The sequence below is a fragment of the Haliotis rubra genome, unplaced genomic scaffold (assembly GCF_003918875.1).
Source record: "Haliotis rubra isolate DU_JTF1 unplaced genomic scaffold, ASM391887v1 Scf238, whole genome shotgun sequence".
In the NCBI taxonomy this organism is placed as follows: domain Eukaryota; kingdom Metazoa; phylum Mollusca; class Gastropoda; order Lepetellida; family Haliotidae; genus Haliotis; species Haliotis rubra.
The window spans coordinates 831,080-858,289 of record NW_025766425.1 but is presented as its reverse complement, the minus strand read 5'-3'; the positions used below and the strand labels follow the sequence as shown (position 1 = coordinate 858,289).

The window sequence follows — 27,210 nt, the reverse complement described above, 5'->3', positions numbered from 1 at the left end:
TGTTAAAAAGTACATCTGTTCTATATGAGCGAACAATTTATGCACAAGAAATAAGGAAGATATTTTCCTAACCTTGTCATGATAACACGTATATCTCATGACGTGTCTCAATGAAGTTGGTGTGTTAATGACGGTGTGTTAAAAAGTACATCTGTTCTATATGAGCGAACAATTTATGCACAAGAAATAAGGAAGATATTTTCCTAACCTTGTCATGATAACACGTATATCTCATGACGTGTCTCAATGAAGTTGGTGTGTTAATGACGGTGTGTTTAAAAAGTACATCTGTTCTATATGAGCGAACAATTCATGCACAAGAAATAAGGAAGATATTTTCCTAACCTTGTCATGATAACACGTATATCTCATGACGTGTCTCAATGAAGTTGGTGTGTTAATGACGGTGTGTTAAAAGTACATCTGTTCTATATGAGCGAAAAATTCATGCACAAGAAATATAGAAGATATTTCCCTAATCTTGGCATGATAACACGTATACCTTTTGAATTGTCTCGATAAAGTTGGTATGTTAATGACAGTGCGTTAAAAAGTACTTCTGGGTCTGTATGGGCGAACAATTCATGCACAAGAAATATTTCACTAATCTCGCCATGATAACACGTATGTCTTATGACTGACTGACTGAGTTTGGTTTTACGCCCGTATGTCTTATGAAGTGTCTGGATAAAGTTGGTGTATAAATGACAGTGTGTTAAGAAGTCCTTCCTAGTCTGTAAGAGCGAACAATTCATGCAGAAAAATGTAGAGTATGCCCTTATCTGGCCACGATAACACGCCCGCCTCTTAAATTGTCAACACAAAGTTTATGTGTTCGTGATATAAAAAAGTGCTTCCGGAAATATAAGAGCGAATAATGCTTTAACGATATTTGCGTGTAATTAATTTGGATGTCTGTATATCTGCGTGTATGTATACATACCTCGTAGATACATACATTATGTATTACACGTTCGAGTATGTTTGCTGCATAAGGATCCAAAGAGGAAAGCTGAATATATAAGTATGTTAACTGTTCGATCCGTGCAGTCTGACATATACCCGTGAAGATCCGTGTTGGAACTGATCTTCAGTATAACCCTTGCTTGTCGTAAGAGGCGACTAACGGGAGTCGCCTCTTATACAACAAGCGGCGGTGGGGTAGCCTAGTCGTCACGCCGAAGACCCGGGTTCGATTCCCCACACGGGTACAGTTTGTGAAGCCCAATTCGTGTGTCCCCCGCCGTGATATTGCTGGAATATTGCTAAAGGTGACGAAAAACTAAACTCAGTCAGTCAGGCAGTCAGTATACGACAAGCATGGGTTACTCAGGATCAATTCTTACTCGCATCTTCACGGGTACGCAGCCAATTTGAAAAAAAACAACAAAAGTTGGACATTTTGATGACAATCCGTCTCTTTAGTTACAGTTTACAAACTGTTTCATTAATCGTTGTTTGGGCCATGGAGAAGTCAAGATAGGCATCCGCCCGTCATTTCGGTAAATGTATAGTTAGTGAGTGAGCATAAGTATGGTTTTTACGCCGCTTTTAGCAATATTCCACCAATATCACGACAGAAGACACCAGAAATGGGCTTTACACATTGCATGCATGTTGGGAATCGAACCGGGGCGTTCGGTGTTAACTACAAGCCTACCCCTCAACTTGTCTGTCTTACAGACCCTGAAACAAATATATCCAAGAAAGCCCACGCAAGTCTAGATTTCCACAATTTCAGTTTCTGAAAATGAAGAAAGTCTCTGGACTCCTTTTCATTCAATATTATGATTATTTTTTATGAACATTTTTTTCTGTAAAATATGTACAATTAAGAGACTAGATGATAGTCTACCCCTCCACCAAAGACGTATGAAGCACTGGTTCGGCATCACATCTGCAGATGGTAAAAAATGTAAGACCATAGCTCTCACTTTCACTGCTTACCAAATGGATTCATAGTAAAATATCCCACAAAATAATTATGAATATGTTACAATTTCCTAGAATGTATGCACTCTGGAAACTTATATTTGACACAAGGTACAATCTTCTTTCGTTAACTTATTCTGCAATCGAAAAATCACTCGAATCTAATGAATCCGGAAGTAAAATCGATGTAAAGGCCGTTTATAGGGCCCATATACCAGAACCTTCGAATCTACTTCCGGGGTCAGATGCGTGTTATATCGTTAACTTAATCAATGGTATAGCTGGTATTCAACTTTTTTTTGTGTCTTCCGCACTCACTCACTTACTCAATTCAACATTTAAAAAAAAAAAGTTGCGTCTGTTCAACCTGCAAAATTGTCAGTTCCGAATGTCCGGTCAATTCCTGGCTCTACAATTCCATTGTAACACCAGAACAGCATGGACGTATCACAAAGGTTAAACTGGAAATAGTTAACGGAAGTTCTCATGAAGTCATTTATTCTGAGAGAAGTGGAACAGATGAAGTTTTGGTCTTAACAGCAAACATGCTTTAAGTTATTTTAAGTTTCATTTTTCAGACACGTACGCACCGTTTCAAAATTTTCAAGAGCCCGTTATATTTTGACAGACATAATATTACACTGTAAAATCGATAATGATATTCAGTATTTGCCATTTTATCACAAGCGAATGAATTTATTAATTAAATTGTAAATTCATGCAGCACAACCCAAAACCTTGAATATTTTCCAATTTTATTCAAGTGATTAATATGAGCCGGAAACGGATCTTTCCGATTAATTACTGTTGAGAGTAACTCTAGGTGCGTGACTACTTGAGTTTCGAAGTCTGCGCAGTGTTATATACGGAAACATATATCTACTTCAACAGATTAATTTAATCAAGCGGGCCCTCGATCAATACTTGTAAGGAGTTGTCAGCAGGGGAGGTAACTCTCATCATGTACCCCACAGGGTCTTCACCATCAAACGAACCTCGAAAAGCATGGACGGAAAGATGAGTTTGTTCGAGGACGCAAAGACGTAGGCTAAAGAGGGTCCGTCTTTGTCATTTCTCCCTTTCGATCTGCAGTTTGAGACAAAGGGGTGAACTGCATATAGAAACTGAGCTGAACTTCACCATGTAGTCAAATGATAGCGAGCTGGAGGGACAAATCTTGTTTAGAAACGGAATCTCAATGTTGACCAACTGGTCACTTCCGTAGTTCGATGTTTCTGAACTTGCACTGTGGTAAAATGGCTTTTCAGCTAAGGAGTATCTGCCGGAAGCGCGGCATATGCAAATGTCTGTGTTATGCATTTTTGGTGATTGTTGTTGTGGAGGTCGTGGTGTTCAACGCTCTGGTGTTTGTGGCGTTGATGTCGGTGAAGAAGGAGTTGTCAACGATACTGGACGCTCCAGGAAATTCCCTCATGGACAAGTTAATGAATAATAGGAAATTTCAGGTAAAAGGAAGATTTTATTTATGTGCTTTCCCCCCTCACTGTTTTATAGGTGTCTTTGTTTCACCGGAGCTCATCTTTTATCGAAATCTAGATTTTGTGCACTTCTCTACTCAGACTGACAGGGGTAGGGCTGTCTAAAAAGATCAATAATACGAATTATTGTCAGGGGAATTATTTTGAACGATTATCGATATAACTATGTGTCATCAATAATGTCTTGTAAATTATTGTGAGGAAATAGCGTTTTAATTTGCACCGTGACACAATATAGAAAATTGTGTCTTCTGTCAAGGGTTTCTTTTTTATTTTCAGAATGCTGTTTGTTTTATTAAGTCATGCATAAATGTTTTACCACTCACAAATGACATGATATATGCTGATTGTTTTTGTCTTTTTACGCTGTTTTTGCTCAAAGTAAATTCTCCAATTGTTGTTAATAAAGGATCAGGGGTGGTGGGGTAGCCTAGTGGTTAATAAAGCGGTGGCTCGTCACGACGAAGACTCGGGCTCGATTCCCCACATGGGTACAATGTGTGAAGCCCATTTCTGGTGTCCCCTGCTGTGATATTGCTAGAATATTGCTAAAAGCGGCATTAAGCCATATTCACTCACTCACTTATATTTATTTATTAGATAACGGTTATCAATCTCAGTGTTCTATACTGATTGCCAACTATAGCTTTACAAGTTTAATCAACCAATTATTTTGAGTTAAGAGACATAGATTATCGTTTCATTAATAGAGTATCCATCTACTCAGATATCTATGACTATTTGCATATTTATCCTTTTAGCCAGTGGATACCTGATTCAGAATTGGGCTTCAACAACCCGGCTATGTGGCTCCACCCATGCTTGTCGTAAGAGGTGACTAATGGGATTGGGTGGTCAGGTTCGCTAAAATGGTTGATACATGTCATTGTATCCCAATTGCGCAGATCAATGCTCATGCTGTTGATCACTGGGTTGTCTGGTCCGGAGTCGGTTATTTACGCTAATATTACAGACCATCACCATATAGCTGGAATATTGCTGAGTGCTGGATTAAACAACAAACAAACAAACAAACAAACATGTTGAAGCCCAATGGAAAAGGAGCAGTACAGTCATTTTGATGTGTAAAGATAAATTATCACACTCCTCATTGTCATCTGTGTGATTATATAAAAAGATTTGTTAATCACAAAGAAAGGATTTCATTAGCTTAGAGTGGACCAGCTGATTTTAGAATAGGCTGGCTTGCTTACGAACAAGAGAAACATTTGACCTTGAATGCTTCCGTGAGCGGGAAACGGTACTTGTATCAACACTCCACATGCAAGTTTCATGGTGTCTTATGTTTGAACTTCTGTTTATGTAATGACCATTCTTTGATTAACACTGAATATGTAGATCAGATATGTAGATCAGATATGTACACATATATATAATTGTGAGATATGTTGATGGCCATTTCTGTCTCTATGTCATCATTACATCATTACACCACTCATAAGCCTAGTAGTTAAAGCGTTTGCCCGTGACACTCACTCACTCACTCACTCACTCTCTCTCTCGCTTGCTCATACATAAACTCAATGATGTTGAGGGAGATGGTGAACCCCATTTTCCCCTCATCTCATAGCTCTTGAGGGGCGGTGGGGTAGCCTAGTGGTTAAAGCGTTTGCTCATGACACCAAAGACCGGGGTTCGAATCCTCACATGGGTAGAAAGTGTGAAGGCCATTTCTGGTATCCCCCACCTTGATGTTGGTTTAAATTTTACTAAAAAGTGGCATTAAACCATTCTCACTATTCTGTGATTGAATATTTATTGCAGGAACTGGTGGATGTGGGCCGGAATGGAGGATTTGCCAAACTGATGGAGGAAACGGTCGGTCGAATGTACATTGTATCGAATCCAAGCGATCGGGGCAACAAACCATCCCAGCCACAGCTGAGTTTCCTAGGAATCGACGTGTCAAACGCTCGTGAAGCCACGTACCTGTATCGACGTATACAGTCTCGGCCAGACTTCCCCTACACACGTCTCATTGTTGACATTGGCGCCAATGACGGCCTTGTTTCCAGTAACTCGTTTAACTTTATTCAGTGGGGATGGAGCGCGATACTCGTTGAGCCTCAGTCACATGAAATGAGCTTGGCAAAACTAAACAACAAGAGGTACAGTACATTTTGTCTGAAAACTGATTATTGCTTGAAAATTGAAATTTGGACATTTTACCCTAAAGAGACCCTAAATTCATTTTAGCCTTCAAAAGGCCCTAATTGCCATTTATTTCCCCTAAAAAGCCCCATATTTAGCACAACTTGTCAAGTTATGATTTTACAGGAATCTAATGCATTATAAAAATGCCTTGCCATGACAGTGGATGTTAATCTCCATCACAAAGCAAAACTTTCCCAGTGCAGCGATGTAGCTAAGAGTTATTTCCCTTTGATGGTCTGTCCCACATTTGACAACCTTGTGTATATTCAACTACTTGTGTGTTATATGTGTTTCCATGATTCCCTAAAATTGTCGACTGGGTCTTTAAAAGCCCCTTAAAAGGCCTGAAATTGGATGGGTGATAATCTGTATGTGCCCTGGGTACATTTTTTTGGTCTTTTATGTTTAAAGGTGATTTTTTCCTTGAGAAGGATTTTCATTGTGTCAGTTGGTAAAGATATCTCTGAGACATAATTATCAGTGTGTTCACTGTGTTGGGATGTAGGTTCATGTTATTTGTTTTTTAGTGCCAATCTCAGGGATATTAGCAGTCTGTAAACAATTGTAACTAGTGATTGACAGCATGAGCATCTATAGTCCGTTTGGCTCAAAAGCAGACCGATGAATTGCAATCTAACTCGAAAACTAATAAACATAAAATACTTAATGAAACGCTGATCATAATCAAAACATCATACCCACTCTGTGAGGTTTTTGCAGAATTTTTGTCCTAAAAATAAAAAAGTTGTTTAACAAACTATCATTAAAATATTGACACAGTTCACTGTTTGTTATGAGGGAGGAGTGCAGAGAAAGGGACAGCCAGGTGTTCGAGTAGCACGTTCACAGACAAAGTTATTTATTCATTAACCTGTGCTGTGCCGTCTCCATCAATTCTCGAACACCTGGCTGTCCCTTTCTCTGCACTCCTCCCTCGTAACAAATAGTGAACTGTGTCAATATTTTAAAGATAAATTGTTAAACAACTTTTTTATTTTTAGGACAAAAATTCTGCAAAAAGTTCACAGAGTTGGTATGATGTTTTGATTATGATCAGTGTTTCATTGAGTATTTTATGTTTATTAGTTTTCGAGTTCGATTGCAATTCATCGGTCTGCTTTTGAGCCAAACAGACTTTAGTAAGTACTTCTCCAAGAAAGGGTAGTCCGAAATATAGCATGTTACAGACCACTTTTCAAAGGCATTGTGTTTACACAATGTGGACACATCTGTTTAGAATTTTGTCAACTTACTACGATGTAATTTGTAAAGCAAATGAAGAATGTTTAACATAAAACTTATGTTATCATTTTCTCAAAGCCATTTTGTATTCATAACTGAGACCTGTCTGTGGAATTTGCTTATCTGACAATATCAAGTAAATGAAGAATTTTGTTAACTCTATTCAAGGTATATTTTCATGTCTTTTTCTCCGGTCTGTTTTCAGGAATTTTGACCCTTACAATGAGGGTAAACAGAACCTGACGCTAGTTCAAGGAATATTGTCTGACAAAGATGGCATGGTAGACTTTGTGTTGTCGAGTTCTGTGGACAAAATGGAGAGCCATGCCATGAAGAATTTCCAATATGAACAGGCCAAAAACACAAATCCATTCATTGTGAAGGTGCCTAGTCTCACTGTCAGAACATTTGCAAGGAGATACAATGTGCCAAAGATGTTTGGAGTTCTCTCCCTTGATGCAGAAGGTTTGGGAGATAAGGTAATTTCTGCTTTGAGTGAGTGAGTTTTACGCCACTTTTAGCAATATTCCAGCAATGTCACGGCGAGAAACCCCAGAAGTGGACTTCATATATTGTACCCATGTGGGGAATCGAACGCAGGTGTTCGCTGTGACAAGTGAACACTACCCCATCGCCCCTTTCTTCTTTGAAACACAAATATGTCCCATATCTACTTTTTAATGTCTGTTTTTCAATCTCATTAACATCCGATCTTAGTTGTCACTACCCCTAAACAACATTCTGAGAAGTCTTATTATCAACGCCACGAAGCCTGCACGAGAGGATGGGGACAGATTTTCTCAAAAAGATTATAGATCTAAATAGGAAAAGCAAATTTGGTATGTGTTTTCAGGACACATATGCCTTGATGGAGTTTGAAAATGGAAACCATGTTATAAATTGTTACAGACTTATGGCCCTTGTCATGCGTTTCTTGAATTAGTTCATGGTATCCCCAATGGGGACATATTTTCTTAGTAACCGTTATAGAAGGGAAACCAAATGTGGTATGTGTTTTCAGGACACGAATGTCGTGGTGGAGTTAGAAAACAGGAACCAAAATAGGAACAGAACACCATGGCGGGAGATATTGACGACCATGTCTTCTTTTTCCAGATTTTTTTCTGTTTTGTTTTGTGGGTTTTTTAAAAGAAAATTAATAATCAGAACAACCTGTATACTTGGACTCTTGTCTGCAAGAAAAGGTTGCTTCGTTCATTGTAAGGGACCGTTCATAATTTATGGCAAGAGGGGGTGATGATGATTTTAGGGGGGGGTCACCCATTTTGTTCTGAGGAGAGGGGAAGGGTCATCAAATTTGTACACATGTACTAGAGGAGGTCAGCAATTTTGTACACAAAAATATAAAAAAAAATTATGCTAAAAAATATGGGAAAGGGAGGGAGGGTCACTGATTTTGTACATGACATGCTTGAGGGTGGAGGGATGTGTGGGTATGTGACTACTTTGTAAATTTTTTAGGGGGTCACTCACATTGTACATGCTTCTCCATAAAAATCATCATCACACCCCCTTGCAATAAATTATGAACAGTCCCTAACTGATAACATCACAATTGACATCACGTTGCGATGCAGTTTCATGGCAAAGTTGTCTTCTGGGAAATATCACTTGATCTCCCACAAGCAATATCTCATTTTGAAGCCAGCTCAAAATGATACATTTTAAAGGAACTATTGTTTCACCTGTTTCATGTTGGTACATTGTGTTTCAGCTGTTGCACCAGTGGATGGACCTAGGCTTCAAGCCTGCATATATTATATATGAACAGCTTCATAACAGTGAACCAATCATCACCACTGTCGATTACCTGGAGGAAAAAGGATATCGCTATCTCAACAGACTGGGCTGGAACTATTTGTTTGAACACATGCCCTTCCCAGGAGAGGAAAATTGATTGTCAGCAGAATCTGATGTTTAATAGAATGCGAAAGCATATATTGCGATATGTATTGCAGTATATTGCAAGAAGTCTTTTTAAACAAAAAAACTATGTATAATTGAGTTAATGCTTGATTTATAAAGCAAAAACACAACAAAATCACAATGTTTGATTAAGCTTTAATGAAAACTTTCAATCATGACAAAATATAAATGTGAATAATATTTGGCACAAATGAAACAAGGAAATATCCGAAGATTTCTGAGTGTTACAAAGTTTTCCGAATGCATGTAAAAATACCGGTTTTCGATCAGCATATCGCAAAATGTATCGTTTCCATGTCTGAACCGGTAAATACCGGTAAACCGGTTATATTGCAGAGCCCTGTCTCTTTGTGACGATCTGAGGACACCTCTGTAGGTCACGTCATGTGAGTGAGTGAGTGAGTGAATGAATGAGTGAGTATATTCTTAGGCCGCTTTCATCTATATTCCATTTATATCACACTAGGGGAAAAAGTAATGGGCTTCACACATTGTACCCATGTGGGGAATTGAACCCGGGTCGTCGGAATGACGAGCGAACACTTTAACCACAAGGCTACGCCACCCCTACACGTCATGTGAACTATGATCGAACAATCCAAGTAATCAATGGTTCATGAGCCAATCAGATGTCAGCTTTCTAAACTAATTATGTTTCATCCTGCCTTGCTGGAACTTCAACATGTTCACTATAAGGCATTTTTTTCCCACAGAGGTTACTTGTCATATCTTCCTACGAACCTCTGTTCTAATACGGCCCTTTCATGGTGCGAGTGTTCAGGATTCGTGATTGGTTGCAATCAGTTTTAGTTGTGCAATCAGCGACGTTGTTTCAAAAGTTATCATTCGCAAGGCCTCAGTAATTTCCGTATGCTTTGGGAAAACTAGAACCTCTTCCCCTGCGCGATGCGCAAAAGTTTCTTTTAGACAGATCTCAGTCATGTAATGGCGGATCAATGGCGTCTCCATTGCCCTCGTTGACAATGGACAAGCTGGCCAGTAAATGTCTTGTGTGTCACATCAACACAAGTCCCCGGCAGAGGGGGGATATTTGTGGCCCCACATTTGCTTGTATTAGTCAAGTTGGATCTAAGTCGATGTAATACATGTTCTGATTGGATAGAAAGAAGGGAGATAATACGTGTTGCGATGTTTTGCGGCTAGGGGATTTTACGAGAACCGGGATATGGCCGTATTAGAACAGAGGTTCGTAGGAAGATATGACAAGTAACCTCTGTGGGAAGAGAATGACTATAAGGCTGTCCAACTTTGTCTCTGTTTTTCATCTGACCGTCTCCGTGGTGTAGTGGTTAGAGCGTCCGTCCGGAGAGCAGAAGGTCGCAGGTTCAATCCCGACCGCGTCATACCAAAAGACGTTAAAATATGGTACTTGTTGGTCCCTGCCTGGCGTTCGGTATTAATGGGTACAACAAAGACTGGTCAGCTCGGAGTCGGTATAGTGTGTCTGAGTGGGGTATTCATGCTTCACTGTGGCATGGTATCTCAGTGGGGTAGCACTATAAAACCAGCTTAAGTCTGGGCTAGTACAAGCAGCCGCACATACACATACACACGCATGCACGTCGTCATATGAGCGAAATGTTCCCAAGCACGACGTTAAACCCAATTTCACCTCACCTCTGATTGGATAGAAAGAAGGGAGATAATACGTGTTGTGATGTTTTGCCGCTAGGGGATTTTACGAGAACCGGGATATGGCCGTATTAGAACAGAGGTTCGTAGGAAGATATGACAAGTAACCTCAGTGGGAAGAGAGTGACTATAAGGCTTTCCAACTTTGTTTCTGTTTTTTTATCTCCTGCCTGCCCTGAACTTTCTTTCTGACGTTAAACAATACAAACTTTTCCTATCACAATTTTCCCCGCTGCTGTGAAAATTTATCCCCCAATTAGAGAGCTTCATCTTTCTTTATTAAAAAACAGTTACTAAAGCAGTGCGATTGAAAGACTAATAACAAGTAATATAGATTTGAGTAATGTAGAAAAATATCAATGAATTAACCTAAAGAAAAACAGTGTGCAATTATACCCCAAATAATATTCACTTCGAATTTAGATGGCGTGGTCCTCAGAAATGACAGGATTCAGTGTGTAAAATATCTTCAACACTATAATTGCTTGGCTTATTCACCTTCGTGTTTCCTGGATTGTACTGGTGGCGAGATGAATGTTCACTGAACAAGACATATCGTGGGTAGTTCCTCAGATCTTTACATCTTGTTCAGCTTGACCTGATCAAGTGAATACTAATGCAATGCGTGACTGTGTCACAACTGGTTGGGTCTATTATTGTGAAGGGGTGCACCTTTGTAAGTTGATTGTCAACATGTCCGAACAGTCGAGACAAAGGTCGCCATTTGACATCTTGGCGAAATCGAAATGCGTCAGCAATGTCCTAACTTTCTTTAAAAAAGAAGCTGCAGATGGTTTAATGTTTCCGAATCGGGCTTTTAGGGGAAGCGAGCAGCAGCAGCGACGTTAATAACATTTTCTGCTCCCCTACTTAATGAAGTTAAGTCGACCTGCCATTTGTGCCATTTGACCTCCCGGGTCATGCATATGTAGAGTAGCTCAGGTCAAGCTGAACAAGCTGTAGGCAGGGAGTTTCAGAGAAATATATGGGATTTTATTGAGCCTGCCTTATAATCAGATGACAGTGGTGATTTGTCCAAGGAGAAACAGTGATAAGATGATATCCAGTTAAACAGTGATATAGAGATTATTGTCACAATGACTTGTCATATGACTTATCCGAAGCGTGTGAAATTTTGTATTGCCCGAGCGAGAGTGAGGGCATACACAATTTTGCACGAGTTTCGTATAAGTCTTGTGGCACACTTGCGAGTGTAATAATTTCTTTATTATCCATTTTATTCATGTTCGTTTGTGCAGTAAAACACGGTAAGCAAGTGTGACTGCCCTGTTCATTGATGTCACATTCAATTGTTTAATGATGTCACATACGTCGAAATATAGAAACAATGGTTGCTAGGCAAAAGTGATATGTGCACATGTGTACATATGATATATATGACACTGGTTATGTTTCACCATATGGATAATAAATGATGATATCCAATGGGAAACGGTGATATGATGATATCCAATGGGAAACGGTGATATGATGATATCCAATGGGAAACAGTGTTATGCTTGTGTTGAATGATAATCAACCTTTGATGTGTTGAATGGTGCTCAGTCATAAGATGAGATGTTGAATGATAGATATTGTGTTGAATGATGAACTCTATGTTGAATGATATGTTGAATGATGAACTGTCACGATATGTTGATGAATGGGTGTCATCTTTTGATTTATGAAGAGATAAACTGTCGCCATCTATTCAGTGGTGAATAGTCACCATCTGTTTCTTGTTGAATGGTGAACTGTTGCCATCTGTTTCTTGTTGAATGGTGAACTGTAGCCATCTGTTGATTAGTTGAATGGTCACCATCTGTTTACATTTGAAAAGGTCACCATCTGTTGATTAGTTAAATAGTCTCTATCAGTTTATTACAAAAGTCGCATCTGTTGAATGCATGGTCACATCTGTTGATGTATTGAATAATGATAAACTGTCATCTGTTCATGTGTTGAATGACGACTGCTCCTTTATTATGTAATTATCATGAAGGTTGTCTAATGCAATGTTCTTCATCAGATGAATGAATAATCACATCCATCAACCAGGTGTCATGAATTCTAGGATGTATGTATACACTTAGCATTTGAGTATTGTTGGTGCTCACAGATCTGTTAATCTCAACTTTTCCCTAAATCAGATCAGGTCACAGGTTGATATTGTTTTATTCCTGTTGCCATGTAAATGTTCCTGCTTCATAATTCAAATTTCTTATGTGTACAAGTACTTGAAGATAAAACCGTTTTCATTCCTAATAACCAGTTTGGTACCCCTAACAATCCTGTTTACGGATAATACCGTTTTTATTCCTAATAACCAGTTTGGTACCCCTAACAGTCCTGGTTACGGATAATACCATTTTCATTCCTATTTATCAGTTTGATACCCCCTAACAATCCTGTTTATGGATAAAACCGCCTCCGTGGTGTAGTGGTTAGAGCGTCCGCCCGGAGAGCGGGAGGTCGCGGGTTCGATCCCCGACCGCGTCATACCAAAAGACGTTAAAATATGGTACTTGTTGGTCCCTGCCTGGCGCTCGGCATTAATGGGTACAACAAGGACTGGTTGACTCGGAGTCAGTATAATGTGTCTGAGTGGGGTATTCATGCTTCACAGCGGCATGGTATCTGATTGAGCTAGCACTATAAAACCAGCTTCAGTCTGGACTAGTACAAGCAGCCGCACATACACATACACACGCATGTACGTCGTCATATGAGCGAAATATTCTCAAGTACGACGTTAAACCCAATTTCACCTCACCTCCCCTGTTTATGGATAATACTGCTTTCATTCCAAACAACCAATTTGATACACCTAATAATCCTGTTTACATTCTAGTCAGATAATATGACTTTGCCATTTATGTCAATCTGATAAACATCAATATTCATGCTCCTTACTGATAGCAACGATCTGAAGACATCCTGTTATAATGATTATAGGTCACATCAGAATGATGTTTCAAGAACTTTGATAGAACAATAAAAACAAGTTTACATTGACCAATCAGAATGTATTATTCTTGAGAACTTCCAGAAGACACTTTGGGAACTATTGCTTTAAAATTTGAAAATTCTATTTTAAAAATCCTGGAATGTCTTAGTTGATAATAATAATAATATATAGAGATTTATATAGCGCCAATATCCAGATGAGTCCTGCTCAAAGGCGCTTTCTTATGAGTCTGACGAGGAAAGAGTCGCTCGGAACTGTAACATGATTTGAAAAAGAATGTTTAATGCACTTTTAATGCCCAATGGGATGTTGTTCCAAACCATAGGACCTGCTTTTGAGAAACATCTGTCTCCAAATGTCTTTGTCCTAGCGTTTATTGCATTAATTTCCATGAGAAAGTTTCTTCACTTTCAAATTTTTATCGCATGGAAGTGAGAAATAAGTGATGCTTTTGACAGAATCAATCATACATTCAAAACTGTTGTACAGAATACAGTATTACATTTTCAAGGTTGTATCATGAGAAAATACATTCCAACTTTCATTTTTCTAATTCGCTAAACAGCATTCTGATTGGTCTCATGAATGGTCATTTTGATAATGGGATACCCTCAGATCATTTTATAGCAATTACACGTTCGAATTAGGGCTGCAATGATTCACCCACACCTCGATTCGATTCGATTTTCAATATTGGACCCTCGATTCGATCATTTTCGATTCGATTCTTCATACAAGTAAAACCATCGGATTTCATTTAACTCTCAGAGCTTAAGTGAGTCATTTTTTTTAGTGTGAAATCAATCGTCAACTTGGCGATGTCAACGACAATGCTATTTGATAATGAGCCTGGCGACAACCAATCACGTTTCGCCTTATTTCAGCACTCGAAACTGCTTGAGTTGGATTAAAAATTACGTTCTCGCTGTGTTAAAATAATTTTAATAGATGTTCAAATATCGAATCGAATTAGTGATAACGGTTAGCGAAAATCGAAACTAAGGTGTCAGATTCGATTTTCGATGAATCGAATCGTTGCAGCCATAGTTCCAATATCAGATTTTAATGAGATTGCCATGTCGATTTTCAAGATTGTTTTTCTTGTATTTGACTTCAATGAAATTTCCATGTACATTTTCACGATTGGGTTTTCAAACGGAAAAGGATGAAAACAAGTTGAACCAGATTGTGTAGAGTGATTGTCTATGGTTGCAAACTATATGGTACTGTGATTAACAGGGAGATAACTAGTCACAGTCCAGGAAATGAAGTTTTAACCAAATATGCAAATTGTTTTAGCCTTGTTTTTTGTTGAAATGTGTCAAAATATTCTTAAGTTGACAGTGTAATATGTCATGACAATATCCATGAGTATTTAACAGTACTTCGTGGTCATGAATAATGAATGGAATGTAACAGTTCTATTTACCAAATACGCAAGATTTTATGCCACTTCCATCAATATCCCATCAATATCACGGTGGAGTAGTGTTGGGAATCGGACACGAAATCCACTATTGATTATCACAGGACTTGTGGTGAATGATTATTGATAATATTTGAAATATATACATTTTTAATGTAATCACCAATTTTAAGGTTTTTCCCCAGTTTTTTCCGGTTAATGTTTTTTATAACTAATACTGTCAGGCAATGAAAGACACTGGAATTGTAAGTAAACAATAAAAGTGCTTAAATTTTACAATGCTTTCTGTCATCTTCTCATTACTTAAATTATTCTATTCTATATCATTAAATATATATCCCATCATTCATGAGTATCCTGAATATTCATCAAATTTAATGGTTAGTTTACTTCATTCAAGTGTGAGTCACGATATGGCTGAAATATATTGCCGATGTGACTTTAAATCTTAACTCACTCACTCACTCATTCAAGTGTGTTATACTAAACAACAAAATTCTGATTAATCAAAAATATGTCTTTTTACAATCGATAATTATTTTTAATCATTCTTTCGATCGATTTTCGAATATTTTCGATCATTGGAACACCACTAAGGCAGAGTACATCAGCAATGGGCTTCACACATTGTACTAATGTGGAGGATCGGACCAGGCAACTAAAGAGACGTTTGGTTGTTTCAGTTGGAAGTTGGGGTGGTTGGGTAGACTCGTGGTTAATCCAGACGCGTGGTTAAATCGTCCACATGACACGACAAAGACACATATTTGCACAACTTGTGAAGACCAACTAGTTTTTCTATTTATTGTGCCTGGTGCCTTAAGTTTTTGTTACCTATAATCACTATAATGTTTTTGCAATTTTATTGTTAATTTTACTTCTAATTTTATGTCCTATAGTTTTTACAGAGAAGTGTATACAAAGTAACCTCATCATTCTCACTTCCTGTATCTTGTCATGTGTTTATCTTCCAGTGGATAGTATTATCCTGAGGACATTTTACAGCATTATAGCAGATTCTAAAGATATGCCAAAACCACTTTTTGTCACTTTTCACATTTTGATCTTCCCATAAGTAGTACAAAAGTACTGTTCCATGGTATATTTGTACAGTTCATTTGAGACAAAATGATACCGATGAATTGCAATCTAACACAAAAACAAATAGACATAAAAGAATCAAACCAACGCGGACTGCAATAAAAATAACAGAACAACTCTAGAAAATAATTGTATAATTTGTGTGACAAATATAAAAAAGTTGTAAATATAAATATTTTATATATTGGGGGTATATTCCCTCACTTTAACTTCATATTGATGCAATAAAAGACTTATTACTTACGACTTGCCTGAAATCGATAATTGAAACGCCTGAGGCGAATAGCTTCCAAACAGAAACACCTGCCAGATATGGAATGTAAACAATTGCTCTGTACATCAGTTTGCCGAACTGGTTTCAATCACAAGTTGTGAGTAGGATATTTGTATTTGTGCTCCAATGGACAAAACTCTCTGGGGTTCGCTTGAAATAATGTTCGGCTGGTGGAGGGCGCAAGGGTCGATTTAATGCAACGTTGTATTAATTCATTCAACTTTTAATTCAATATCGTAATCTAAATACGAAATTAAGTTTGGAAGAAATTATATGGTAGCTTCCCTGAGGGCTGTTTAGTATTACTGAGAGAAATGCATTATGTATTTTTAGAGAAATGGGGTGCGACATTGTGCCTTTAATGTGGACATCAAATTAAAGTCGGTGTATGAAGGATTAAATTTGTAGTCAAAAACAGGTTTTGAGTGTAAAATGGAATAAATTGAAACCAGTATTGTTTAAGATTTTTATACATTCATGTTTTAATAAAACATTTAGGGAAATGGTTTTATTGTTCATTTAAATTATGTTTGTTGTTTCAATAAAGATACAAAACTGTGATGTTAATGCCTCGCATAAAACAATTCTTGTTGTATTGTTGGTAATTTGAATGGAATATCACTGACCCAGTTTCATGAAACTGATATACAATTTCACTCAACCTCGAACATGTTTTTCCTGAGAATTCTCTCATGTCTCACTGTATCTGACTTTGATGACACTTTTCGTTTTTAATACTACATCAATTTGTGATCTCCTTAGCACTTGTTGTTTATAGGTTGACATGTCAGATAGGTACATGCTGTACAAATTTCTGGTTGTGAATATATGGATTTGTATGTAAACAACTAAAATATGCAAATATATACATGCCTGTTTCCTTTGTACATGTATGTTCTCCAATTATGCATTATATTGAAACTTATTCAAGAATAAAGTTATTGATTCTCATGTTAGCGTTTTTTTTGTCTCAGATAGTAATTCGGACCAGCTTGGGACCGACTAAAAAGTCCGAATTTTACAGTAGTCCGAAGTACACAGATTCTATCACATTTCACAATGTCTAAAAACATTATATTATCAGCAGAATTAAATTTATAAACTATTTTTCTCAATGTTATTGTAAACAACGATTCTCAGACACCTGCTTCGTCCACAATAACATTGTCAAAGAGCAAAGTAACGATGTTTCGAGGAATTCATTAAATAAATTGAATAAACTAATGAATAAAATCAACAACGACATTCATAAAAGTTGTCAAACGTACATATAAAATTACTATTTCCATATTTTTGTGCGATCATGTAATGTAAGTCAAGTCACTGGCAAGTGACATCTCGGCTCTTCGCCGCCTCAATCTTCACGCTCGGACACGATGTTTAATGCGAAAATATATACATGAAGCATTTTTGTCACAGGTCATAGCCTAGCACGATAAGTCGAATAAGTTCCATAATTTACGTATAGGTAGCGATTTCTTACTTAATATGTTCAGAATAGCATTATTTTACCCAAAACTTTTGTCTAAATCTAAAAGTTTTCGTTTCATTTCAGAATGACGGTATCCATTGCCGTAATATGAATGATCAAAGCTGCCTTAGGTCGAAATCCGAAATAATGAGAATCCGAGATACAGAACTTTTTTATTATGACAACAAAGAAGGATTACGTCGGGACCGTGAGTTCAGTCCTGTTTATACAGTAATCCGAGAAAGACAGAGTCCGAGTTTGACAGAGTGCACTGTACATGATGACAGCCATTCTCTTCCCACAGAGGTTACTCCTGTCATATCTTCCTACCTCTGTGGGAAGAGAATGGATGATAGCAGGGATTTCTTTGCTTCTAATCAGATGCCAATAGTTTGGCCCAAGGTTTCCAAGGAATTTTTCAATTCAAGTTCACTATTTGGGAGAATCGATGTTATTGACAAGATGATCTACGGAACAGGAGTGAATTTTATGAATGTTAAACACTTTATTCAAATACCTATAAATGTAAGAAAATGGAAACACTTTCTCCAAATCTTACTTTGAACGAAACAACACTCTCTTCTCAGTCTAAGTAAACTTAGGCTCAGTATTATTCGTTACACTGCTATACTGAGTCTAACAAAACCTAGCAGAGGGTCGAGTCAGCTAACCTTTGAGCGACCTATGACCGTCCAATCAAACGCGACGGCCGAGCGGATTTAACCAATCAGACAATGACTACTTGTTAGGGTTTGGCGGGACTTACAAAATGGTTTTGGGATTTTCTCTTCCCTGGTCGCTGTCACTGATCTATCAACAAACGAAAATCCGCATAAAACACAGACATTAGACCTGCAGTATATACGCTTACGGGTTTTTAATGACATGGTTTCTATTTGGTTATATCTTCGCAAGATGACATCCTTGAATACTGACAATAACGCTATTTTAGCAACTGTTTACTCATTGCGTGTATAAATCGGAAGCGATCGTGTGGAAAATAGCATTCAGAATCTTTCGAGTTTTTAAGGCAAAGGTTCAAACGATATGTGCGAATGTTAACTTTCGCGATTTGGTTAAGCTGTGTTCTGATTGGTCAGTCCAAAAGGTTAGCTGACGCGACCTTCTACTAGGTTTCGTTAGAATCAGTATAGCAGTGTAACGAAGTTTACTTAGACTGACTCTCTTCTCAATTTGCCAGACAAGGCCATTTGATTTGGAATCACAGCTAAATCCATTGACAAATCTGTTAGGCAATCCACACACAGCACCAGTGTATTCATTTCATTCACATTCTGCAGATCACAGATGAAAATATCAGGTGCCCCTGTGGACAATGACAATCGAAGGAAGAATGTAAGATCATTTCCAAGAACTGAAACAGTATTGATGATGACATGTCAAAACTTTTTAGTTAGGTCTAGACGTACAGTATTCCACTGTGTTGGTATTTCACTTCGTGTCCATGACGCTGTTACATTTGCACTTTACTGCAATATCCAGATCATCCAGTTACCATGACAACAGTCAACCTCCCTTAGGCCTAAAAAAAACCCAGTGTTGTGGTTCCGATTACCTGACCGACCCTTGAATTCTGGTGCCGACCCTATTTTGTTTATGAGGTATGAATAAAATAAGCTTTCAGATACCATTGTTTCTTTTTGGCACCAACGGACATCGGTCATTCTGATAGAGAAAGTCGACATGATGGCCGCAAAATTGATTGAATAAACAATTACACATTGATAAATGTGTTATTAGTTCGTACTTTACTTCAGAAAAAAAGGTAAAAAAAAATTTCCTTCCTACCTACCTACCCTAACATCTAAAGCGTTGTAATCAGAACCACAACATATCTTTTATTTGGCCTTATATAGTTCCTCTTTGAGGAGGGGCAGTGGGGTAGCCTAGTGGTTAAAGTGATCGCTCATCACGCCGAAGACCCGGGTTCGATTCCCCACATGGGTACAATGTGTGAAGCCCATTTTTGGTGTCCCCCTGTCATCATATTGCAGGAATATTAATAAAAGCAGCGTAAAACTAAATTCACTAACTCCTCTGTGAATATGTGGGTTAGAGTTTGTCTTCAGCAACCGCTGTTGCAGGAGTGAGTGAGTATAGTTTTACGCCAATAAGCAATATTCCAGTAATATCACGGCAGAGGTCACCAAAAATGGACTTTTACAAATAGAAACCATGTCGGGAATCGAACCCCAAGGCTTCCCCACCGCCCATGTTGTAGGAACTAGGCAAACAACAGGATAAGGTGGTCAGCCTCGCTGACAGGGTTGAAACATGTAAAGTATCCTGATGGTGAATAACGATGCTCATGACATCAATCATTGAATTGTTTGGTCCAGACTCAATTATTTACAGACCACAATCATACAAACAAACAGACAAGCAAACAAACAAACAAGCAAATACAAAATATACTGGCCACATAAAGAAACTGTGCACACAGAAAATATAAAGATAGGCAGACAGTGTCTTTATGCATAAATAAAGGTGTGAACATAGCAAGTATTGGAGACAATCAATCGCTCATGCAGGTGCCAGGCGACGTGACATCATTGATGGTGGCCTACGGACTTGCAATGTGTTACTGCACATGCAGCCTGTGCAGCTGCACACAACATGTGAAACTCAGAAATTTATGTCACTGTCGAAAGCTTGATCTTTGGTCATTCAAACGTTCACAAATTAACATGAAAAGCCACATGCACATCATGCCAAGATTAACATGTGCTCAACATCATGAAGCCATTGGAATGGTTCGAGCAGGCATGAGCCAACAACAGGTGGCAGCACATTTCCAATGCCATCGTAACACGATATCTGCATTGGTCAGCGTTAGGAAACAGTAATGGCGTCGCCCGACCACCCACGTTCTGAAGGCGACCGAGTAAGCGGCGCCAAGACAGGACAGATGGATTCGGGTGACTCATACCAGAGACAGGTTCCAGGCGGCAGTGACCACGTCCCAAACCATTCCCCAGGCCTTCATTTGGAAAATTTTGTAGCCTCTATGCGTCGTCGATGCACTGCTGTGCTTCACGCACATGATGGTCATACCCGTTATTGACTTTGTGACTTCGACGTGTGACCCCCGACTCAATTTTGAACTTCTGACGTCATTGTTACGGATATTGTTCATGTTCTTTTGACATGTTGTTGAGGCCCAATACTTCAGCTTATAAAGTGTCTACATCATGTCGTCTTTTCTGTGTTGTATTCCAATTCTGAAGGAATTTCTGTGTGCACAGTTTCTTTATGTGGCTAGTATATAATACAGCTTCATCACATCAGGAGTTTCCATCAAGATCCCACTTGCAGCATAAAGACACCTGCTGTATTCAGCCCATTATTCTCAAGTTGACTTTGCTTTGGCAGTTCATATTCAGCCAGTTTTGTAAGCTGTGATTTCATTGGGTGATTTTCAAATGTCAATCTGCCTGGGTCGCCAATGAGAACACATGTTCCAGCCTTCAGATAATGACTCAACCAATCACCGATGTAGCTTACAAACTCACTGTCATAGAACATATCACCAAGAATAATAACATCCCATTGGTTGCAGACTGAGCCAATCAGATTCCTGGAATCTACAGTAATGTCACAGAGGTTCACATCTGCATTCAGCTTGGCTGCCACTGTTGCAGCTGAAACAATAATATATACCATGTACCCTTGTAATAATGCCAACACTGTTAAAATGCCACCGTTTTTATAATGCCCCTAGTTATAATGCCAACATGGTAACAGTTGCCAATGTTTTTAATAATGTTTATATAATGCCCCTAGTTATAATGCCAACATGGTAACAGTTGCCAATGTTTTTATAATGCCCCTGGTTCTAATGCCCTAATGCGGGTGCTGCAATACATACAGACATGACTTATTTCCATAATGGATAAATACAAAATTGAAAATGAATCCCAAATAAATACTGAATTGTTTTTTCTGCTTAGTATTCAGGGATGAGAATGAAGTTTTGAGAAAAACTCTGAAAACTAGCCAAAGCTCCTGATATTTAGGCATTTTAGACCTTTAAAACTGGCTCAGAAATGACAATATCATGAACACAGCAACCATTAAAAACTTTAAATCTGCTGAAGCACATTGATACAATTGTCAACGGATTTAGACGATTCAAAAAAATTACCATTGGCCTTATGAAATTCCCAGAATTCCGTGGATCTGTGGAAAATTCACATCCCTAAGTATTGTAATCTGTGGACCCCAGAAGTTTGTTATACAAAGATATCTTAAGAGTTGTCTCCCATACTTCACATCATCAGCCTTTGCATGAAGACAGTTTAGTGGCCCTGCGCTGTTCATTGTTAACACTTGGGTTAATACAATGGCTCCTTGACTTTCACACTTAGTTTGAAACCTGCATATACCTGCTTTAGTGTGATCGGTCAGCACTGTCTTGACCCTCACGTACCTGCTTTAGTGTGATCGGTCAGCACTGTCTTGACCCTCCTGCGTACCAGCTTTAGTGTGATTGGTCAGCCCTGTTTTGACCCTCACGTACCTGCTTCAGTGTGATCGGTCAGCCCTGTCTTGACCCTCACGTACCTGCTTTAGTGTGATCGGTCAGCCCTGTCTTGACCCTCACGTACCTGCTTTAGTGTGATCGGTCAGCCCTGTCTTGACCCTCACGTACCAGCTTTAGTGTGATCGGTCAGCCCTGTCTTGACCCTCACGTACCTGCTTCAGTGTGATCGGTCAACACTGTCTTGACCTCGCGACTGGTACCAGCTTTAGTGTGATCGGTCAGCCCTGTCTTGACCCTCACGTACCTGCTTCAGTGTGATCGGTCAGCCCTGTCTTGACCCTCACAGTACCTGCTTCAGTGTGATCGGTCAGCCCTGTCTTGACCCTCACGTACCTGCTTCAGTGTGATCGGTCAGCCCTGTCTAGACCTTCCGCATACCTGCACTATTGTGATTGGTCAGCACTGTCTTGACCCTCACGTACCTGCATCAATGTCATTGGCCACCACAGCCTTGGCACCAGATTGAGCAGCAGCAATGGCTGAAGCCCCACATCCCGACCCAACATCCAGGACCATCCTCTGTCGGAACTTGTCACGGTTGTCCAGAATGTACCTGCAGGTAGCAGCCACATGACTTTCATTTAGCTAATTTACTACATTAAACCTGCTCACCAAAAATAATTTTTCCATTTTCATATCAAAATATCTTAAACAGCATTTCAGGGTTTTCAGGGTCTTCTTTGTAAACAGAATCTTAATCATGACTGACACTTTTTATGGACTCCATGAAAATAAGGAGACTCTAATTAGTAAGCTTGAACCAGACAATCTCTGAAATACAATTAAGAAAAAAGATTAACAAGAAATACGTCTGAAATAATCTCAGTTTTACAGAGGTAGCCCACTAAGATAACAGAATAACATGGATACTCCAATAAGAAAACAGAAACATTTCCAAACTGACCAGTCCTTGTTCTGTACCCCTAATGCTAAACAACAGGCAGGGAAACGACAAGTAACACCTTTTAGCATGACATGACACCTCTTGACATGACATGGCTGAATAGTGAAACTCTTATCTTCCGTTCTCCAGGCAAACACCTTTTCTACTCGACCACAGCAGCAGTCTTTAAACCCAGAGGAAATGTAAAACACTTACTCAAACAATCTTGTAGTTTGCTGATCTATAGCTCTATCCAGGGTTTTACACGACACGCATAAATATGCATCAAGTACTCCAGGGCTCGAAATACCCCATGTATTAGCGTGCCATGGCATGGTAAATATCGAAATGGCACGGATAAAAGTGTTGTCAGTGCCCTTAGGGCACACCTAATTTTTTAGAGACATAACACACCTTTAGTCACTTATAAACCAAAAACAAAACACTTATGCAAATGACAACCAAGCAAAAACATTTATTGACTTTATCACCCAGGAAATCACTGGAATTATGATGGTTCATGTAAAGAAATCTGGTTGTTTTTTCATTTAGAGTGTTGGGAGTACTGATAGTTCGGTTATTGAAGAGGAAATTGTGTATGTTAGATATATTGAAAAAAGTGAACCTCTCACACAATTCTTAGCTATTAAAGGTGTTGGGAAAGCAGAACAAATGAAACATAAGAAAGCCATCTTAAACAGAAGACATATCAGTGATAACAGAAAACTGGTTACATTTGTTGTTTTTTGGCAATAAATTTCAAAAGATCATCATCCTTGCTACAGTCATTTATTCTAAAAGCGTGGGCACACCTGATTTCTGAAAGGCACACCTAAAATATTTACCTGGTGCCCTAAGGCACACTTAGAAAACAAAGTATTTCTATCCCTGTACTCACAAATGTAGAGAATGGAAGTAGAAACAAAATTCACTGCATCCAAAGCAATATTATTCACTATACTCACAACACATCTATGACTTTGTTAAGTGTTTGGTAGTTTCTTCCAGAGCAGTTCCGTGCATCATTTCATCCATCAGTCCACATGATCAACGATTCATTCCAGGCTCTAAAGAAATTATCAAAACATAGAGTTCTCTACACTTTTACTTCATAGGACCCTGTTAATGCCTGCAAAGGACCCTTAAAACTAATAATTAGGGGTCCCTGAGACCCCCATGTTTGTGAGTCGAGGTAAAACACTGTCTATCCTAACCTTAACACACTCTCGAACAGACAAACACAGGACAGGAACTTTTAGAAACAAATACCTTGTCACTGCCTGGCCGCCTGGCCAGAAGAAGGCCCAGAAGGGGTCCACGAAGGGAGAGTTATCTCCCCTGCTGTGCCAGAGTTCACACTGTCTTGTCACTAGGTAGAGCTGTATCTCTGGTGTCAGGTGATCTCTAGTGAGCTCTGTATGTTTCATTATCTCAGCTCTCATGCTGCTTTGGAAGAGTAAAGATTGGCTGGCATTGTCACTGCACAGGGTTTTTGATTGGCTGTTGGAAACTCTTCCAGACTGGCTGTTGGAGATACATCCTGATTGGCTGTTGGCAACATTTCCTGATTGGCTGTTGGAGATACTTCCTGATTGGCTGTTGGAGACATTTCCTGACTTGTTGCTTGAGAACCTTTGTGATTGGCTGAAAGAGACACTTCCTGATTGGCATTTGGAGCCCTTTTTGGATTGGCTTTTGAGTTTTACTGTCTGGCTATTTGAGATATTGTATGAAAATATGGGGCTTATATGGCCAGTGTTTGCTGATGCTATAACATTTGTTAATTGGCTGTAGTGTGCACAAAGTCTTCGGATAACCATTGCTTCACCCTTATACCTGTGGAATAATGAACAATATTTAAATACAAAATTTAACAAAGGGTGAGTGAGTGAGTGTGGTTTTACTCTGATTTTAGCAATATTCCAGCAATATCATGTAGTGGTGTTCCGATTAATTGAAATAATCGAAGACTGGTCGAAGTGACCAAACGACCAAGCAATCGATCACATTTTCTCATAATCGAACACAAACGATTTTGGAACTGCTGTTTTAGTGTTTGAAACACTTGACGATGGAACATATCTTCGAAGTTGTCAGGGCCTGAAAACTTGTTTAATTCTTAGAAAACTCACTTCACTAACTGAAAAGTCATGACTGAATATTTCTTGAAGACTCCAGAAAGTTTATGTTCATGATATATTACTCATCACTTTAAAGTAGCAAGTTGCATCATGTTATACATATCAACCTTGGTGGGAAAATCGGAAAAATGACGCTAACCAATTTTTTTCGATGATTATTCGTTGATAATGAAGCAATCATCAATTGTGAGATTTCAACCAATTCCCAACACTAATATCATGGCAGGGACACCATATTGATACACCAAGCCACAACTCCAGTGGGAGACTGACTGACTGACTGAGTTTGGTTTTACCCCGCTTTTAGCAATTTTCCAGCAACATCACGGCGGGGAACACCAGAAATGGGCTTCACACATTGCACCCTTATGGGGATTCGAACCCGGGTCTTCGGCGTGACGAGCGAACGCTTTAACCACTAGGCTACCCCACCGCCCCTCAAGTGGGAGAAGCTCTCGTATAATGACTTTTGTTTTGTAGCTGTGGGAACTTATCAACAACGACACTGCTTTTCACAGCGCTTCACAGCTCAGCGAGCCTAATACAAATCAAATCAATGATAATATTGGTAATGTTGGCCTGTAGTGTTGTCCCCGGAACTGAATCAGTCACCGGGAGCGCCTGTATGATATATATGACTATTATTATGAGCCTTCGGCTTTGAAAAGCCGGTTGAGAAGTCCAAACATGAGCGTGAGATCGCTTGCCATTTTCAGCTGATCTTTGGTCGGAGATTAACTGTTATGTTTAATCTCTACATATCTCAACCATTCGTACCAGAACGTGATTGACCCAAGTACATATTGCTGACCTATATCACGTGACTTCCTTGTTTGCGGGAGGATAGGCTTGATAAACATCCGAATGAGATCTACGGTTTTTCTGTTTGAAACTCGCCTGTCGGAATGTCGGCCGGTGTATATGATGATTAGTTCCCTGTGTTATTATGTTCATTTTCAGCCGGACATAGTCAAGGTGACCTCATGTTATGGCCCTTCTTTCGGTTGCTGGCAAAACGGACCCCGTAAAGAGACAATGAATAGGATGGAAATTTAAGATTTTGTGTAAACCACTATATATTTACATAAACTATATACACAGCCGTTTAGTCAGCTCTCAAAGAATACTTCTACGTGGTTGTATTTTTTATATTAGATTATTTTCTTTAAAACTTTCAAAATTTATCTTTGACATCTTAACTTTGAAAAAGAAAGAAGATTTGCTTATTTTAAACAAAATGTAACAATGTTTCAAACATATTATTGATTACATGTTTGAACATTTATTTCTAAATCCAGTCTTCAGTGAACCAATTTGTTTTTGCACAATACGTGAACTACTCAGCCACAGAGTACCTTTCATAGACGAATAAGTGGCATTTAAATACACACAACAAAATGACTTTCGGTTTTCAGTGGCATAGAAATCCAACTTCGTTTATTCTTCCTTGCCCTTGGATATTGTACTATTATATTTGAACATTATTTTTATATAGACAGGGAAAAGTTATTGAGGACATGGGACAAAACGTCAAGCCGGACGTCTTTGCGCGAAATTCATTGCATAAATGCAATTACCGCGGGTCGTGCATTAGAACCAGGAGTCATATTGTTTTCTGTAGCCCTACGAACTTCTTAAGCCGATTCTTAACACGCTGACTACGATCAAAGTTAATAATTCCTAGGGCTACGAACGTTTCGAGAATAAGGGCCCATATTGTTTTCTCTTGAGTAAACAGATTAATTATAGTCCATGTATTGAATATCTCCTTACTTATCGGATAGGCACATATTCCGTGCGTAACCGACAGCTTGTTCATCCAGTTAATCGTATTATAGTGTAACGAAAACTGACCAGTGTTACAAAATATGGATAGTGTTGTATACCATAACGAAATTGACATACTGTGTTTTTAATGCAGGTTCAGTTTACCA

General features: G+C 38.8%; 2 protein-coding genes across 3 annotated transcripts; one reads left to right on the top strand and one right to left on the bottom strand.

Moving 5' to 3' along the window:
* Positions 1 to 2,896: 2,896 nt before the first annotated feature.
* On the top strand, positions 2,897 to 8,894 carry LOC124278490. Its single transcript, XM_046714193.1, has 4 exons — positions 2,897 to 3,398; positions 5,217 to 5,560; positions 7,054 to 7,327; positions 8,584 to 8,894. The coding sequence occupies exons 1-4, from the start codon at positions 3,162 to 3,164 to the stop codon at positions 8,764 to 8,766; spliced, it is 1,038 nt and encodes a 345-aa protein (XP_046570149.1). The 5' UTR covers positions 2,897 to 3,161; the 3' UTR covers positions 8,767 to 8,894.
* Positions 8,895 to 20,863: 11,969 nt separating this feature from the next.
* LOC124278489 (electron transfer flavoprotein beta subunit lysine methyltransferase-like) lies at positions 20,864 to 26,183 on the bottom strand. 2 transcript variants are annotated; one of them, XM_046714192.1, is made up of 4 exons: positions 26,088 to 26,183; positions 24,405 to 24,971; positions 22,675 to 22,805; positions 20,864 to 21,350 (listed from the first exon to the last, which is right to left on the bottom strand). In XM_046714192.1, exons 2-4 carry the CDS (start codon positions 24,953 to 24,955, stop codon positions 21,007 to 21,009), a joined length of 1,026 nt encoding a protein of 341 aa, XP_046570148.1. In that variant the 5' UTR covers positions 24,956 to 24,971; positions 26,088 to 26,183; the 3' UTR covers positions 20,864 to 21,006. The 2 variants fall into 2 exon arrangements, with proteins under 2 accessions (XP_046570148.1, XP_046570147.1); XM_046714191.1 differs by having other exon boundaries at positions 26,054 to 26,178.
* Positions 26,184 to 27,210: the final 1,027 nt, after the last annotated feature.

Excerpts from the sequence above, each read along its gene's own strand:
- LOC124278490 (XM_046714193.1), top strand. The coding sequence starts at position 3,162 with ATGTTTCTGAACTTGCACTGTGGTAAAATGGCTTTTCAGCTAAGGAGT. Across the intron at positions 3,399-5,216 it reads TGAATAATAGGAAATTTCAG|GAACTGGTGGATGTGGGCCG; the intron begins GTAAAAGGAAGA and ends TATTTATTGCAG. Across the intron at positions 7,328-8,583 it reads CAGAAGGTTTGGGAGATAAG|CTGTTGCACCAGTGGATGGA; the intron begins GTAATTTCTGCT and ends ATTGTGTTTCAG.
- LOC124278489 (XM_046714191.1), bottom strand. The coding sequence starts at position 26,136 with ATGTTTATCAAGCCTATCCTCCCGCAAACAAGGAAGTCACGTGATATA. Across the intron at positions 22,806-24,404 it reads GGCGGCCAGGCAGTGACAAG|GTACATTCTGGACAACCGTG; the intron begins GTATTTGTTTCT and ends TGCTACCTGCAG. Across the intron at positions 21,351-22,674 it reads GGCCAATGACATTGATGCAG|CTGCAACAGTGGCAGCCAAG; the intron begins GTACGTGAGGGT and ends TTATTGTTTCAG.